Raw genomic sequence first — 15,778 nt, forward strand, 5'->3', positions numbered from 1 at the left:
ATATTCCCCTCTTGAACCTGCTGTGTTTCCCCAAAGCTCTCAAACTCAGTTCTGGGATCTGCAGCAAACCCGCTGCCCAAAGCCAGCAGAGACACTGGGACCCATTTCACCCACACCTTCACCCATCAAATTGTTTGTAAAGACATCAGCTTTCCTCTCATGTTTATTGCTACGGTGCCGAAGTAAAGGGCTTTGGTGATTCTGATAATTACCAGCAACTCCTTTATTTCGTTGACATTTAAGCCTCCACAATGGTTTAAAGTACTTAAATTATCACCGTTCTACAGAAGGTTTGGGGGGCGTGAAGCCAAACATACACGTTGTTAGTACTGTGGAAGTGCATCTTCTCGGTATTACTCCTAGCACTTTACTTTCTCTCTTGCTACACAAATGCAAATAAAGATACGACTGCTGTTTTTACAAAGTATTTGTAAGTAGGTGCTAATTTAAGAACTTCTACTTGAAATTTATACATAGTTCAGACAAGGCTTGAAGTAACACAGACCTATGTATATTTCAACAACATCAAAACTCCAATGTTGTTAAAGCTGTATAAATGTTGTTAAAGCTGAATATTAACTGTTATCACAGAAGCTGACAAAACAGATCCTCCCTTACTACTCACTTAGAAGAAAGGTATCTTCTTTAGAAAGACAAAGTTCCTAATATCTATTTTTAAATAAAGTGTAATGTAAGCCATAAATGTTGTAGCATAGTTTTACATCTTAAAGCTCTTTAAAATAAAGTTATAATGGGTTAATAGCCACAGAAAAAACGATCTAGTCTTGATTTAATCAGTGAATATTCTTGGAAAGGTTGGACTAACAATTGCTTATGGAACAGAGGTGTCCTACTAGAAAGCATATGAAACTCAAGATAATTTTCAAGCACAGAGGTTTCATGAAAATCCTTTCAAGTTCTCAAGATCCTGGACTAGCATCTCCAGTGTACTTAAGATTTCAGACCATTCTTCCAGGATTTCCTGATAAGATTTACATATGAAAAAAACCAGTGCCTAGGGTGCTGTTAAATACACCCTACACATCAGAGATCCCCCATGAGATGTCTCACATCCTGCACACATGTCCATGTCAGGGGCAGCAGAAGCTTTGCACAGCTCTGCAGGGTTTTTGGGACTGTGGGACCCTCAACACAGGCAAGTTTGCTACTGTGCAATGTAGACAATCAGCAGGACACTGCTTCCCAACACTTCTAGAGTGCTCTTTGGAATCAGCTATACTTTACACAACAAGGTAGTTTGTTGCCTTCAGAGCCACAGAATTCCTATGAAATGATTGGGCCTGTCAGCTATAGTTTGATTGATAGGGAATGAAGGTGGTCAGGTAAAAAAGAAACTAAACATATATGTGTACAGCTTGTGCAGGTCAAAAAAGTGACTGAGCAATCAACAGGATATTTATTTTTACATAAAGCACATTGGTCTATGAGCTTTAGGTGTTACTTTAAACTTTGATGTTATTTTAAAACAAATTAAGCTATTTTGAATATGAAGTTGCAGTGTGGAAATGGTTTTAGGCTTTATGCTAAGTCAATGTCTTGCTGTATTTTTTGCTAAAATAATTAAATCAGGAAAAAGACAAATGATATCTCTGTAAGGAAAGATCTTCCCTCAGGTGCAATATTAAGGACAGCAATAAATCTTGGCTCTTAGCCAATAGCAAATAGCTTAAAATAAATGTAATCAGGACTTCATGCAACAGCTGTATCTCTGCCTTGTACTAGAAGCATCCCAAACAGCACATTTGCAACTCTTTGTGGCAAGAATAATCCCTTTGAAAGCAAGATTTGACCTTTCCCTTTTATCATGTTGAACCTCCAGCTATTTGTGTCCTGATGCCTGCATTGTAATCATTCAAGTTTCACACTTAGTAGCACAGACTTAGAAACACTGAATTACCACAGCTTCTACACTATACAATCAATGTCAGAAATGGAATTCTCCCTGGGGTGAATCACTCCATTTTTGCCTCATGAGCCACCTCCTGCAGCATCTGACCCCAGCCCTGATCCACAGACCATACTTTTTCTCCAGTCTAACAATGTCTCTACTCCCCTACAAATTTCTAAAAGGCAACTCTGGACCTTTTTTACCTAAGGGGGATGGAGGAACATATTTATGTAAGGTAATTTACAGAGAGCAGCAAGATGAAATTGTTATATTCTTATGGGCTGTTCACTCTTCCACGTGTAAAGGAGTGGGTTCTGCATGCAACACATTATATGCCTAGAAAGAAATCAGTGGGGAAGAGGGAAGCATTGGCTTGCACCACAGTGCTGACAGGGTGTTAAACTTCCAGCTGCTTGCCCATCTTGCTGAGGGCATCGCTGACAATGTCCAGCTCATGGCGCAGCTCGTTCACCACGCTGGCAATGCTTTTCGTGTCCTTCAGGATCTGCACACTCTGAGTGTAGGGGTTGTACTTCACCCCAAAGGGGCGCTTGATTGTTTTGGCAAACTCTCTATTGAAGTAAAAAAAAAAAAAAAAAAAAGTGTTATAAACAAGACATCAACCGCTAATGCATTCTCTGTATGCAACCAGTATCAATGCCCGCTTTTCTAAACAACTTAAAAAGTCCTAATTGTTATTCTAATATATCCTAATATATCTCCCACCCAGTACCTGAAAGACCAAGAAAATACTAACCAAAATTCCAATGCTGTGAAAAATAGTTTCAAAACTGTGATAAGACTAAAAGGGTTTGGTGCTGCTACAGAGAGATATATAAAGCCAAATCTGCTTTTATAAAAAACAAGGGGTGTGAAATCTGTACCTCATCTTTTCCTTTGCTTCTTCAAAACTTTCAGAAACGAAGTAAACCTCCTGGAAGGTTGTAATGATACATTCTTGCTTGCAGGTGACCTTTGGATCGAAAGGCTTGACTTTGGCGCTGTCTGAGAGTGAGTGCTGGTAACGTGTTGTCGTGGGTCAGAGAAACAACACCATCCAAAAAATCCAGGAGGAAGATGACATGTGATAAGTAAATAAAAAGGATTATATGAGATGATTTTCATGCCTTGCATCTTGAAATTTTTATCTGCAGATGAACAGTAATTAAAGCCTAACAAACTGAATTATTCTGGGCAGTCATATTCTGCCAGTCTGGGTGAGGAAGAGACTCCACAGACACTAGGCTTGTGTATAGACAAGAGCAATATTTTCAGAATCTGAAAGAAACTTTAATCTGAAAATAGTTACCTGGACTATAACATCTAGAAATTATTCTTCATAAAAAGCAAGGGGAAACAGTGGCAATAATAATGAGGTGCAAAGAAAAGAGGCAAACAAATGATAACCATTCTTACCTTGAGCTCACTGATGGAAGAGAGCAAGCCAGCCCCATAAACTCGTAGCTGTCCCTCTTGCTTGCACAAGCCAAACTCTACCGTGAAGAAGTAGCACTGAAACAGAGAAGGAAGTAAAACAATTCAGCCTTCATCTGTGGTGAATTAGATGGGAGCATTTCTATTTGTAGGTAGGATCAAATAGTGGCAAATATCAGATAGTTACCACTCAGTTATCCTCAAATATTTAAAGAGAAGGAAAGCCAGAATGGAGAGGTGAAGAACCACGGGATTGCATGTTTCTCATAAGAAAGGTGGGTGTTATAGATCACCCAGCTGGGCTGGAAGATGCTAATGCCAGTGCAAACATTCACATGTAAATCTGAAATCTCAATGTTTTGGGAAATACTGACATGAAATCACAGCCTCAGCTTAAAACAAGCACTGGATAGAGAGGATCTCAGAGTGAGTGAGAACAGCTCACAGCAGTTTGTTTCTCATTTGCTAAGTGTGCTGTAAAATTAAAAACATTCAGTTCACTGAATTTCAAGATTTCTGCAGCTATACAGGAAGGAACACTGTCTTCATAGATGGCTTACTTCTGCTTCCACTGAAGGCAGTACAAGTTTTACCACTAGCCGCATGAGATGGAAGAAGAAATTTTAAAAATCAGCAAGCTATTGCATAACTGGCACCAATTATTTTTCATCTACGTTTACTTTTAATCTTAAAATACTCTTGCCAAGGCATCCAGAAACTTATATCCAGAAAATTAGTTTAGTTTATATTATTTTAATTTCTTGACTGAAAAGTATCCAATGCTAGCACGCACCTCATTCAATACCATATAATTCCAATTCATTGTACACATAAAGAAATTACAAATCACTGAATCATGTTCCCAGGAGAAATAAAACTTTGTCTGAAAGAAATAGACCATAAAATTTCTGTCTGCAAGAAGTAATCTACCACTAGATGCTGAACCATTACTTGACAGTAGAGTGAAGAAAAATACCGGTCATATCAACTTTGAAGTGGGGGTTTTTTTCCTAGCATGGAAAATTTTTTCATGCTTTAAAATCCAGGGACCAGTGAAACACACAGCTGGTGTGGCTAACATTGACATGAAGCTCCAAATCTATTTCATGGCATGGGTTCAGCCCAGCAAAGTACAGAGATTTTGATGGAATCCCCAGGCACTCAAACACTCACTGTTGCCAGTTTCTGGATAGCTTCATCTGATGCCCCAAGTGATGCAAGACCAATTTCCTGGGAGAACTGAGCAAAACTAGGTTCAGCCAAAAGAGGGACATGGCCCAGGAGCTCATGGCAGGTATCACTGGAAAAAGAAACAAAACAAGAAATCTCATGATTTGTTTTTGTGGCCAAGTGAAAAAGCAGCACTAGTGAACAGATGCAATGTCTTACATTAAACTTTATTACCCAAAAGACAGAAAAGTGTCACTCATTTCTCTGAAAGCAACTGAGTAAATCATACCAAGCCTATATAAAGTGCATAAAATCATATTTTCAAAGGAAGATGCCTAAAATTCAGGTCTGAGCTCCCCATTTTTAAGACAACTGGATATTACACTAACTGCACACAGTGATATCAGTAAGAGATCTCCAATAACATGCTGTACTTTTGAAAATCCTGCACTTATGGCAGTGGCACTTCAGCATGCTGTAACTTCATTTCATTCAGCGTGAAGGCTGAGTCTTCAGCACCTTAAAAATAAGTTTTATGCTGGTGTTCCTGAACAGCTTTTAACTAACTTGGCTCTGGGCAAGCAAGATTCAAACTTTCTCTCAAATTCTACTGCAAGATGAAAAGACTCACGGCTCTGGTGTATAGAGAGGGTCCGAGCTGTGTCTGACATATTGAGTGCAGTGAAAAACTCGGAATGCTAATCCTGCCAAGAAGTCTCTGGGCGACAGATATCCAGCAACGGGGCGGATGGTGAAGCCTGTGCGCTCTGAAAGTGAGCAGAGAAACCGTGGATTACTGTAGCATAGGCTGCACAACATTGTCAGCTTTCCTGCTGGAACTGAGGTGACAGCTATGGCACTACCTTGGCTCAAAAGCATGTGGGAAAATGAGGCACAATTAGAAAAATTAGGTGTAGGCTTGAGAATGAGCAACATGTTTTTTTAATGGCCCTGCCTAGGATTCCTTGCCTGGAGTCAACAATACAGCCAGGTATCTCCTTAGCCAGTCCTAACAATCTTTTCAGACACTGCCCTTCAAATGTCACTGCATGCATTGAAGACACAATACATTCAAACACAGATGGCCAACAGGCCTCTTAAAGAACCAGAATGAATGCGAGTCACCAAGGATGTTTCCTTGTGCCCACAACATAGTGGGATTTGCAGTGGACCTCAGTTTATTCTGAAAATTAGAAGATTTTAGAGAACCAGCACATTACCTTTCAGGAAGCGAGACACATCTTCCAGCTGGGGGATATTGTCTTCCCTGTAGCCACAGTGTTTGGTGAGCAAGGGTAGGTTCTTAAGGTACTCTCTGCAGGCATAAGTTGGGTAAAGACTGTTAAGCTCTCGGTACACAGTCCCCCAAGTCTTGATCTCCTCCTCAGTGAATTCAATCTTGGGAATTGGGTCACCACTGCAAGGAGAAGAAGAAAGAACACTCCTTAGTAAATGGCTAATAAGAGGTGACTCATTTACCTACTCTTAGTATTTAACACCTATATGACTGCGACACTTGACATTAGACTGTCAAATACACAGTGAGACCTGGTCTATGACCTGGAAAGCTTTTATTCAAAGGACTTGCCTTTTTTTCACTTTAACTGGTTGTCAGGAATCTTTGCATTGACCTCACTTAAAGCATTGGTTCTGTAAACAGTTTCTTGTTTTATGCCAAGAGTAAGGTTTAAAATACCTACATAATCTCTTCACAGCTTCAGGAGCTGATAACACATCCTTTTCCATGTTGCATTTCTAAGCCTGCAATTATATTCTGTTACCCTTTTAATTTGTTTTAGGAAAAGAGAATTCCATAAATTAACAACATATTGCATGACAGCAGCCAAATATACACATCAGGTAAAAATTGTGCTTCTGTGCAGAGGAGACAAGTGCCTGTCTGAGCATATTAATTTTAGTCTGTCTTTCATATTTAGTCCTCAGGACCTTGAATAAAGTGGATTATGGCAAGGCAGTGTTACACTGCATTTCCACTGCCAGCCAGGAAACAGGCATGGAAAATGGTTTCCCAGGGGAATCTCTGTCAACAGCACATTAACAGTAATCAGCTCAGGACTGCAGTAACCAATTGCATTAAACACACAGTGCAATAGAACTCTAAATACAGACCTTTTCTAGGTCATTTTCAGTTAAGGAGCTTGACACCTAAATTCAATCAGGCCACATGAAAATCACGTTTAGAAAGAATTTGCAGCCCTGAGTTGGAAAACTCTTACTTGCTTTAAGAGTTCCACCCCCTGCCAAAAAGCCTCTCTAAAGACAGAAGCTCTTAGAATTTCTTTTCACGGAAAACTTCTTATCTACACATCACACATGCTAGTTTGAACCAGGAAAGAAAATTCTTTTGCTTAGAAAGTTTGCTCTCAGTGTGACTGGGCTGTATATTGGGATTTGCCTCCCCTCCCTCTCCTTTGCAGAGCAGCTGGCCAAGCCACACAGCCTCAGACTGACCGGATCTGCCTCCATCTACCTTCTCATCTTGCCTTACATCTCCCTGCCTTTCACCTCCTTGGCTCTGATTCCTGAGCTGAACCTGCATGTCTCAGCCTGATCTGAGCCCAGGAAGGTGAGCTCCTCACAGTCCACTCTGCTGGTACTTCAAAGCACACAGAAGGCTTCTTCTGGAAGAATTCAAACTTACTGTTTGTAGTTCATAGCCAGGTCTGCAAAATACTTTCGCCTCTTGCGGTAAACATTGTCTTTGAAACCCTGGTGAGGAGAAAGGAAAACACAGTTCAGTGAATTTCCAAGCCATAATAAATAAATCAGGATAAAACAGGACACTTGACATTTCTTCAGCTGGAGAATAGAAAAGCATGATGTGTAAGAATGAAAGGAGAGGGCAGGAAACTCATAGCTGTAGTCTGAAATGTTTAATAGATGTGAACTAAGCAAATACTCCAAAGTAGGAATCAGCTGGTTTATGCAATTATATATTCTGTAAAGAAGGGTTCATTTTAGTTGTATCAGTATTTATACAAAGTTTGTATAAATACAAACTTGCATGATTATTCAAAATTACAGAACAAATTGCCCATTTTCACTGCCCAAATACCAGTTTGGTTTCTCCAGTAAGGAAGAAAGAAGAGGAAGAAAGCCTGCCTCAAAATAGCTTTTTTTTAGCTTCTTTCATTTGTATGTGACCATTCAAGGCCCAGACCTGGAATTCTTGCACAAGTAAGCCCTGCAGAAAAGCACAGAAACTGAATTCAGTCAGTCTTCCATGAACAAAGAAAGAGACATGAAATCCCCAAGAGAAGGTGCTCAGATCCCCAGAGACACCACTGAGGGAGAGGAGAGAGAGGAGGAAAAGATGTAATTTTTTTTAGGTCAGCTCCACAAAGTATGTTTCCAGCTGTGGACTGGGTGTAGGGAGGGAAAAGTACTTACAGGATGGTCAGCATCCAAGTCAGACCCGTACATCAGCACCCGGTTTGCACACTTATCCAAATCTGAGATCTTCTTTGGAAACCAGGGAACATTTTCCATGTCTAGGGAAGGCATGGAATCCACAAGGTTATTAATAATGCCCAGCACACCAAGGGAGGAAACGCTACTTTCAAGAATGGCTATGGTGGTTACAGCTCACCCTGTAAATTAAAGGGGCATGAATAAGACAAGGCAGTGCTCTGCCTATCTGGCACCAGCCTCCAGCTCACACTTCCTCCCTGGTCACTGCCACAGACTGCTGCAGAGCACAGCCAGCCCCAGAGGTTCTGGGAAGGACAGTTAACATGGGTTTCTCTGCTGGAGTTAGAGAAGCATCCAGAGGATCCCCTGGAGGCAAGGTCTGCCTGTGTACAGCTGCTGGGAATCTTGCAGGGCACAAAGGAGAACAGAAGTAATTTGCCTGTGATCCCTGCAGAGTGGGAGCAGGTGAGAGTCCTCTCATCCTGCCTTGCTGGCCATGGGAAATGGATGTTTCTCTGTGGTTGTGTAGGTGGGAAGCATCCAGCCTTGCCTTCAGGGGTCTGGGGGGAAGAGGAACAGGAGGCCACGCTGCCGGAGAGAGGTGCATCCCCACAGTTTTGTTACCAACTACTTTGGGGTTATTTTTGGCCAAATAGAGTTTTTTGCCAAGCTCTTGGCAGAGCAGTTAATACACTATTTTTCTGCCTCGATGCTCTTCAGTTTACTTAAAAAGGTCAGGAGACTGTTTAGATTGAATTTCCCCTTACTTAGGACTAAAGTAAGCCATTCCATCCAAGAGCTCCAGATCTCTCCTTCCCAAGCACAATGACTGAGAAATACACAGGATCAGCTTCCTGCTGCCCTGAACTTTGGGCTCTCTTTAATTAAAATAAAAGGTAAACACAACCTGTAATATCTAAAGGCAAAAAGCACCTCTGTCATACTGATATAAGTAGCCAGTTATAATTAGAAAAGACAACAAAATCAAGAACTAAATGAGGAAATTGCAGAACCCATGTTCCACTCTCCCCAGTGTCTGAGCTGAACTGGGATCTGTGAGTATCACACCTCTGCCATCGTGAAATACTGGAGCCCTGCACTCAGACTTTGCCTAGAGGCCAGCCTGCTTTGACCTGCAGGGATGCAGAACTCCCCCTGGCACCAACTGGGATGTGCTGGGAAGGACAGAAGCACAGCAGACACACAATTTGTAGCAGTCTGGCACAGCCTGAGCTCCCAGCAGGCAGCCAGACTACACTCACACATAACACAGAACAGGTACCTGAAGACACAAGTGCAGGTGTGGGCAACTATGAAAAGATTTCAAACCAACACATTTGGAAGTGCATTCTCATCAGAACTGCCTTTGGTACCTACCATCTGCCTGGACACTGAAATGCTCTGTTGGGCTCACAGAGACAATGTTGACATGGGATGTCAGGAGCTGGAAGATCTCATTCAGTTGTTCCCTGTTACTGTCACAGTCCACGAAGATCTCGAACTCAGAATTTCGTCTCTTGGATTTCCGTGACTCAATGTGTACCAGATTTACATGCTTCTCCTGCTTGGTAAGAAGTCATATTCTCAAACAGATAGGCTAAAGACAATCGACTAATAATTGAAATAGCTTTTCAAACTAATAAGTATTCTGCTGCCATGAACTATTTACCACCTCTATGAAGCCATTTTAGTTAATTGGATCTCTTGATAGCAGTTTGCTTATTGGAGGGGGGAAAGGATTTGATTTTCTATCCAGAAGAAAATGAGACTGAACCTGTGTTCTTTCAGTTTTATTTACATTCAGGAAGCACATAAAGACACAGTCAGGAGGTTTAAATTCATAGACCTTTTTCTTTCATCCTTCCAGTAGGAAGCTGATTAGCAAAATTCACCAAAATGCCAATCAAATCACCATATAATTATCTCACATGCAAGCAAGATTTAAAAGCAGTAGTTTTCAGGGCATTACTTCCACTTTTCTTTAATCTGAAAATTTATTTAATCATGTGTTTTATATTAGGATCATTGAGAAAACCCCAGGCTAAAACACACAGGGCCACACACCAGAGTGCAGGGCACTGCACAGATTCCTTACACAACACCTGCCAGCAGCTCCTCTGGCACCTTCAGTGTGGCTGGGCAATGTGACAAGGGCACTCACTCAACACAGTACAGATCAGCACCCCAAGTGTCTGCCTGCCATCAGCAGGGGCTTCAGACCACCTCTTATTCCCAGCCAAACCTCTGAGTGCCAATCCTCTTGTCATGAGAGGAAAAGACAAACCTCTCTCAGTGTTCAGTCAGTGCAGAGAGGATTTTTAGTCAGCCATCATCTAACTTCTGAGACACACATTTGCCCTCATTTGTGATTCTGGGTGAAAAGTGGGAGCCAGCTTGAGAATCACATCCTTAATAAATGGACGTTATCAATTCTTGTGTGCTCCAAAACTACCCTTACAATTTAAAAATTCAGAGCTGCTGTGATGATCATATGGCTATAACATACACACACCTGAAAGAGCTTTAATGCTTTTACAAGTCCTCCAACTTCATTCTTCAAGGAAAAAATAATGGCTGTCCTTCCTCTTTCAGATGCATGGTCTTCATTCTCTTTGTTATCTTCAATCATCATGTAAGCTGACTTAGTTAACTAGATACAAACAAACAAAAAAATTTGTTTGAATTTGTTAGAAATGTTAAAAATGTAAGTTTTTACATTTCATGGTGTCTTGGGGTAATGTTGTGCTTTGATCAACCACAAAAGGAAAATTATGTGTTCAATTATTACACAATAATAGGAATAAGTTAGTCACAGATAGAATTTCTGAGATACTAAAATACCATTTCTTTTTAGCTGAATGATTTTATGGACATCTTTAGTAATTCCCTAGGATGCAGAAAATGTTTTCAAGGTATAGTTTATAATTAGCATTGCTACTGGGAAGAAGGGGAGCAATAAGATGTCAGCAGAAATAGTACATTTTACAAAAACACTTGTTAGCAAGTTCAATGAAGACTGGCAAAGAGAATAATCCAAATCCCTCAGGACACAGGTAGGAAAAGATGAATCAGGATTCAGTAGATCAGAACTGAAAAATCACTGCCTCTCTCCTGTTACATAAACCACTGTTTTCATGGGGCAAGGATACAAACCTAAGGAGGTAAAATGTTTTGCTGATGAGAATCTGTTGGCTGTAGAGACAGTCCCTTGTCTGATCAACCACAGCCAAGCTGCTCCATCTGCCATGTCCCCTGATTCTTGTGTCAAACCCTTGGCATAATCACTCAAACCACACACTAAAAATTCAGATACCCCACACTGTCAGGTCCTGTGGGTTTGTACCTTACTAGTGATCACACTCCTCACCGTGTGGAAATCAGCAGCTATCACAGATCATATTCTTAGCTACATGTAGCCAGGCCATAAATAAAGTTTTTATTTATTTATTACTGAAACAGCGAAGAATGGGGAAATGCAAAGTAAAGAAAAAATACAAGCTTATGAGCAGAGGCTGTCTCTCATGTGTCTTCAAACCTTGCAAAAAAGAAAGAATAAAATAAGAGGTTTCTGAATGAGTCAGCAAGAAAGAAGAGAGGAGCAATGAAGGCACATTATTGCTATTTGGATTGTTTTTTGATCTGACACTCTGACAGTTAAAGATATCACTATCTTGAGACATTTTCAGAAACAAAAAGAGCGAAGCAAAAATGCAATCAAAAGGCACCAATTCCTTTGATTCCCTTATATAGTCTTGATTCCCTTATATACGTCTCCAACTTAAAAGATGTAATGAAAATATTTAGATTTCTGACAGGGTTCCCACTTCTAATGAGTTGCCACAGCATGATGAGCCTGGACAACAGTGTCAGACCATCACACTGTTTATGATTTACCAAAATCAATTAACTCCATCAGCTTGAGTCCAGATATCAAATTTTCTGCTGAAAGTGTGTGGCAAGCCCAGCCCAGGTTCAGCTGAGCAGCCTGCAGGTTTCCCTGCTCACTTCAGTGTCAGATCCTGATCACAAGAGCCAGGAACAGGCAGCGAGCAAAGGCACCTCAAGCAGAAAATAAAGAGCCACAAAGGCCATGATTACATACAGGTCATTGGTGTTCTCAAGTGCAGAGAGGCCATTTGTGTGAGCCCAGTCCTGTTCAGATGATCCTGCTGCAGGAAAAGCAAAGCAGTCTCCACTACAAGTGGAGTTAGGTGATGGTCTTTGAAGGCAATAAAGGTAGGGCTGGTTTATAAAAGATGCTAATATGCAACATGTTTGCTTGAATCCAGATTTAGGATCACTGACTTAAGCCTGGATCAGCCTCTATGAGATTTGGCACAGTTGCCTGCCACATCATGAGGTGCACAGAGGTGCACATCATGAGCTGGGACAGATTAGCTGCACCAAAAACTAATGATCTTCTTTTGTGTTTTGCTACTGTCAACTCACACTGTCTAGGATTAGGTGACAACATCTACAAAGTTACATGTTTAAGAGATCAATGAAGAAAATACATAGAATGTTCTTACATTAAGCTCTAGAAATTACCTCTAACTTGGGAATTACAAGTTGGACAAGAGAAACTGAGATGCTTACAATGCCAAATGCACACCATATACATATTTAACCCTACATCACAGCTAGTCTTTTGCTTTAATTAAAAAATGAACTGAAGGCAGTAATGCAACATCCATTTGGCTGCAAGGCAACAGGAGAAAATGGAAATGCAGAAACAATTCCTCTCCTCCTGTGGCTGCACTTCACTTATACTTTATTCTCTATCAGTAACTCAGCAACCCAACTCTAATAAAATCTGAAACTTTTCCTTTACATGCATACATATGAGCTTTTTGGAGGGTGAAGTGGGAATTAATATTGCATTGATTTTTTTTATTAATGATGCAAATCATTAACTGATTTTCCACCAGCCTGACTCAGTCTTGATGAAAATATACAAACATATTAGGTGCTGTCCAGTTAAAGATCACACTTTTTGGGACCCATAGCAATTATCTTCCCTTTCTTCCTCTCCCCAAAGGAGAGAAAGATAAATGAGTGTGCATATTTTGTGCTTTAATTCTTTATATTAATGGATAACCCAGATTTTAAATTATCCAAACGTATTTACCTAAAAAAATTATATTTTAGAACCATAAAGTGAAGATAAAAAATCCTTTTCAAAATATTCGATACTGATAAACATTAAGCATGACTAATTAAAAAAAAAAAAAAAAAAAAAAGGTCAATGGGCATTTTATATTCTCATCTCTTTAAGTAGCTACTTAGTTTGTCCCTGTCCTATTGACACATTTCTAGGGAAGGGTGAACACACGATGTTAGGAGTGACCACAACTAGATATCACATAATACTTTCCTTCCACACCAATCTGCTTCCTAAGATTTAGCTCTCAGACACCAAACCAAAAGCTGTGCTGAGCAGCTTATTTGGCTTCCAAGTATCTGAGGGGTACAGCAAAGCAGTATTTTTGTGAAACTTTACTCTGTTACTGTCAGCATTCTTATCTTCACGGGGAATTTTACAGACTTTATCAACTGCACAGTGTCATAACTGCAGCCAATATATAGGTGCTGCTTTTATCTGAGTTCCCACTATAATGTGGAATAACCCAGGAGTGAATTTTTCTGGGTTCTATCACACCCTCTGTCTCCTAAGCAACGATGCGCCAAAAGTTGCTCTTCTTCTACCTTAGTTTCATATGCTGGCATTTACACTTTGAGACTTTTTCCCCCCTCTTTTATCCAGAAACAGCAGTCCCATCCCAATTCCAGCGGCCACCGACACCGGGGGAGCCGCACCCCGGGGCTCTGCAAGCGACCGGGGCCAGAAAGCTCCGGGTTTTCCCAAATCCCCGTTCCGAGAGCTGCAACAGCGAAGCGCCCGAGCTGTGGCTCCACAAAAGCAGCGTTTACCCTGCGAGCCAGGACCGATCCCGGGGCCAGGCAGCGAGGATCCCATCCCGCACTTCCCGTGCCTATTCCTCTCCCCTCCACCACATGTGCACATCCCGCTCTTCCCGTGCCCATCCTGCTGCTCACCTGTGTCCATCCCACTCCTCACCTGTGCCCATCCTGCTGCTCCAGTGCTCATCGCTCCCTATCACCTGTGCCCATCCCGTTCCTCCCTTTTCTATCTCTCTCCATCACCTGTGCCCATTCTGCTCCTCCCGTGCTCACCCCGCTCCTCACCTGTGCCCATGCCGCTCCATCACCTGCGCGCATCCCGCTCCTCCTGCGCGCATCCCGTTCCTCCCGTTTCTATCCCTTTCCATCACCTGTGCGCATCCTGCTCCTCCTGCGCGCATCCCGTTCCTCCCGTGTCCATTCTGCTGGTCCCGTGCCTACTCCGCTCCCCACCTGTGCGCATCCCTCTCCTCCCGTGCCCATCCCTCTCCCCCCAGCTGTTCCCATCCCGCTCCTCCCGTTCCCATCCCGCTCCCCACCTGCCTGCCGGGGTCCCGCGGGCTCGGTGCCGCCTCCAGGGATGCTCCGCGGCGCGGTGCGGGGTGCATGGCCGGGGCAGGCTCAGGGCAGCGCCCGGCCCCGCCGGCTTTATGCAGGGGTGAGAGCCGCCCCCGACCGAGGGGAGGGATGCAGGGAGGCGGGGGAAGCGCTGCCCGGCCCAGCGGGGAGAGGGGAGCCTTGACCCGCTCCACAAAGTCCACTCCGTCTGCAGAGCAGCGCTGCCCCATGCAGCCACCGCCCGCTCCTCTCACCTCACCCCGGAGAAACCCGCACTAGAAGCAGCCCTTTGCCTCCTGGGTTCCACCTCCTCGGTCACCCAGGGTCACAGGAGACTGACTTTTTGTGGGTAACTCTGAGGGTTTTGACATTAACATAAATCTACACATCACATTCTCCTCCATCCTGTCCACACAGGTGCTTCCCAACACTTGTAACACTCGCTGTAAAATGCTTTTTCCTCTGGGAAAGGGAAGGCAAACTGCATCAGAAGTGAGGGCTGGGTGTGTAGCAGAGGGGCTCTGAGCAAACTGGCCTCCAAGGCTACAAGGGACTCAGCAGTGATGGACACCCCTAAATTCTCAACAGCAAAGTGCAGGTTGTAGTCTCACAGAGGAGCACAATGGGCAGATGTATTGAGCTCTTCACTAAAAACAGCAGTGCACCTCTGCTGTGAAAATAAATTGTGCTGTATTACTTCTTTTCTCGAAACCTCCTGTGCATACAGGAAGACAAACTACATTTCTCTTAGCAGAAAACTACATATTTTCATATCATTTATGTTGTCATTAATTTTCTGCACACATCTAGACATGTTTCTAATATAAAAACTCACAATTTTTCAACTCCAGTCCTCACTGTCTCATGTCAGGTCAGACTTGGCAACATTAAGATAAGGGGATTTTGGTCCACAGCAGGAGAAGCAAAACATTCCCTGGGAACATAATCTCTTGGAGGCATTAGGGATCTCTTAGGGAGGAGAAATTGGTTCTTTTGTGTTTAAGCTGTCCAAAACCAAAGACTCTGGTCCTTTTTTTTATGTTTTTTTCAAACAAATCTTTCAAAGAAATGCTCAAAATCAGCAGCAACTAATTTCACTCTAATATACTCAAGTGTCTGAAAAAATCCCCAGTATCTTTCTCTTCAGTGCCTAAAAAAGTTTCAAGCCTGAAGTTGTGATTTCAGCTAGATCCCTTAGACACTGGTGCAACACACCTGGAAAATCATATTAATGAAGCCAGTGTACAGGGTGACACCTAACCCAGGCAGGCACAGTCACACTTGCACTACATCAGCAATGGTATCAGTGTCTTCCTTCTTCCTAGAAGGCACTGAACTTCAAACAATCCTGTT

The 15,778-nt window shown here is 42.3% G+C and overlaps 1 protein-coding gene across 1 annotated transcript; it reads right to left on the minus strand.

Annotated features, from left to right (window-relative positions):
• Window positions 1-160: 160 nt before the first annotated feature.
• On the minus strand, window positions 161-14,476 carry TPH1 (tryptophan hydroxylase 1). The gene is made up of 11 exons (XM_056492682.1): window positions 14,407-14,476; window positions 10,458-10,595; window positions 9,323-9,506; window positions 7,925-8,025; window positions 7,176-7,243; window positions 5,734-5,930; window positions 5,145-5,280; window positions 4,517-4,643; window positions 3,326-3,421; window positions 2,794-2,927; window positions 161-2,481 (listed from the first exon to the last, which is right to left on the minus strand). The coding sequence occupies exons 1-11, from the start codon at window positions 14,473-14,475 to the stop codon at window positions 2,307-2,309; spliced, it is 1,425 nt and encodes a 474-aa protein (XP_056348657.1). The 5' UTR covers window position 14,476; the 3' UTR covers window positions 161-2,306.
• Window positions 14,477-15,778: the final 1,302 nt, after the last annotated feature.

This window comes from Oenanthe melanoleuca, chromosome 5, assembly GCF_029582105.1.
Source record: "Oenanthe melanoleuca isolate GR-GAL-2019-014 chromosome 5, OMel1.0, whole genome shotgun sequence".
NCBI lineage: Eukaryota > Metazoa > Chordata > Aves > Passeriformes > Muscicapidae > Oenanthe > Oenanthe melanoleuca.

Bases quoted from the DNA above. Each gene is read 5' to 3' on its own strand.
- TPH1 (XM_056492682.1), bottom strand. From the start codon at position 14,475: ATGCACCCCGCACCGCGCCGCGGAGCATCCCTGGAGGCGGCACCGAGC. The intron at 10,596-14,406 runs GTGGGGAGCGGG...GTTTGTATCTAG, and splicing joins CGCGGGACCCCGGCAGGCAG to TTAACTAAGTCAGCTTACAT. The intron at 9,507-10,457 runs GTGTGTGTATGT...CTTACCAAGCAG, and splicing joins AAGCATTAAAGCTCTTTCAG to GAGAAGCATGTAAATCTGGT.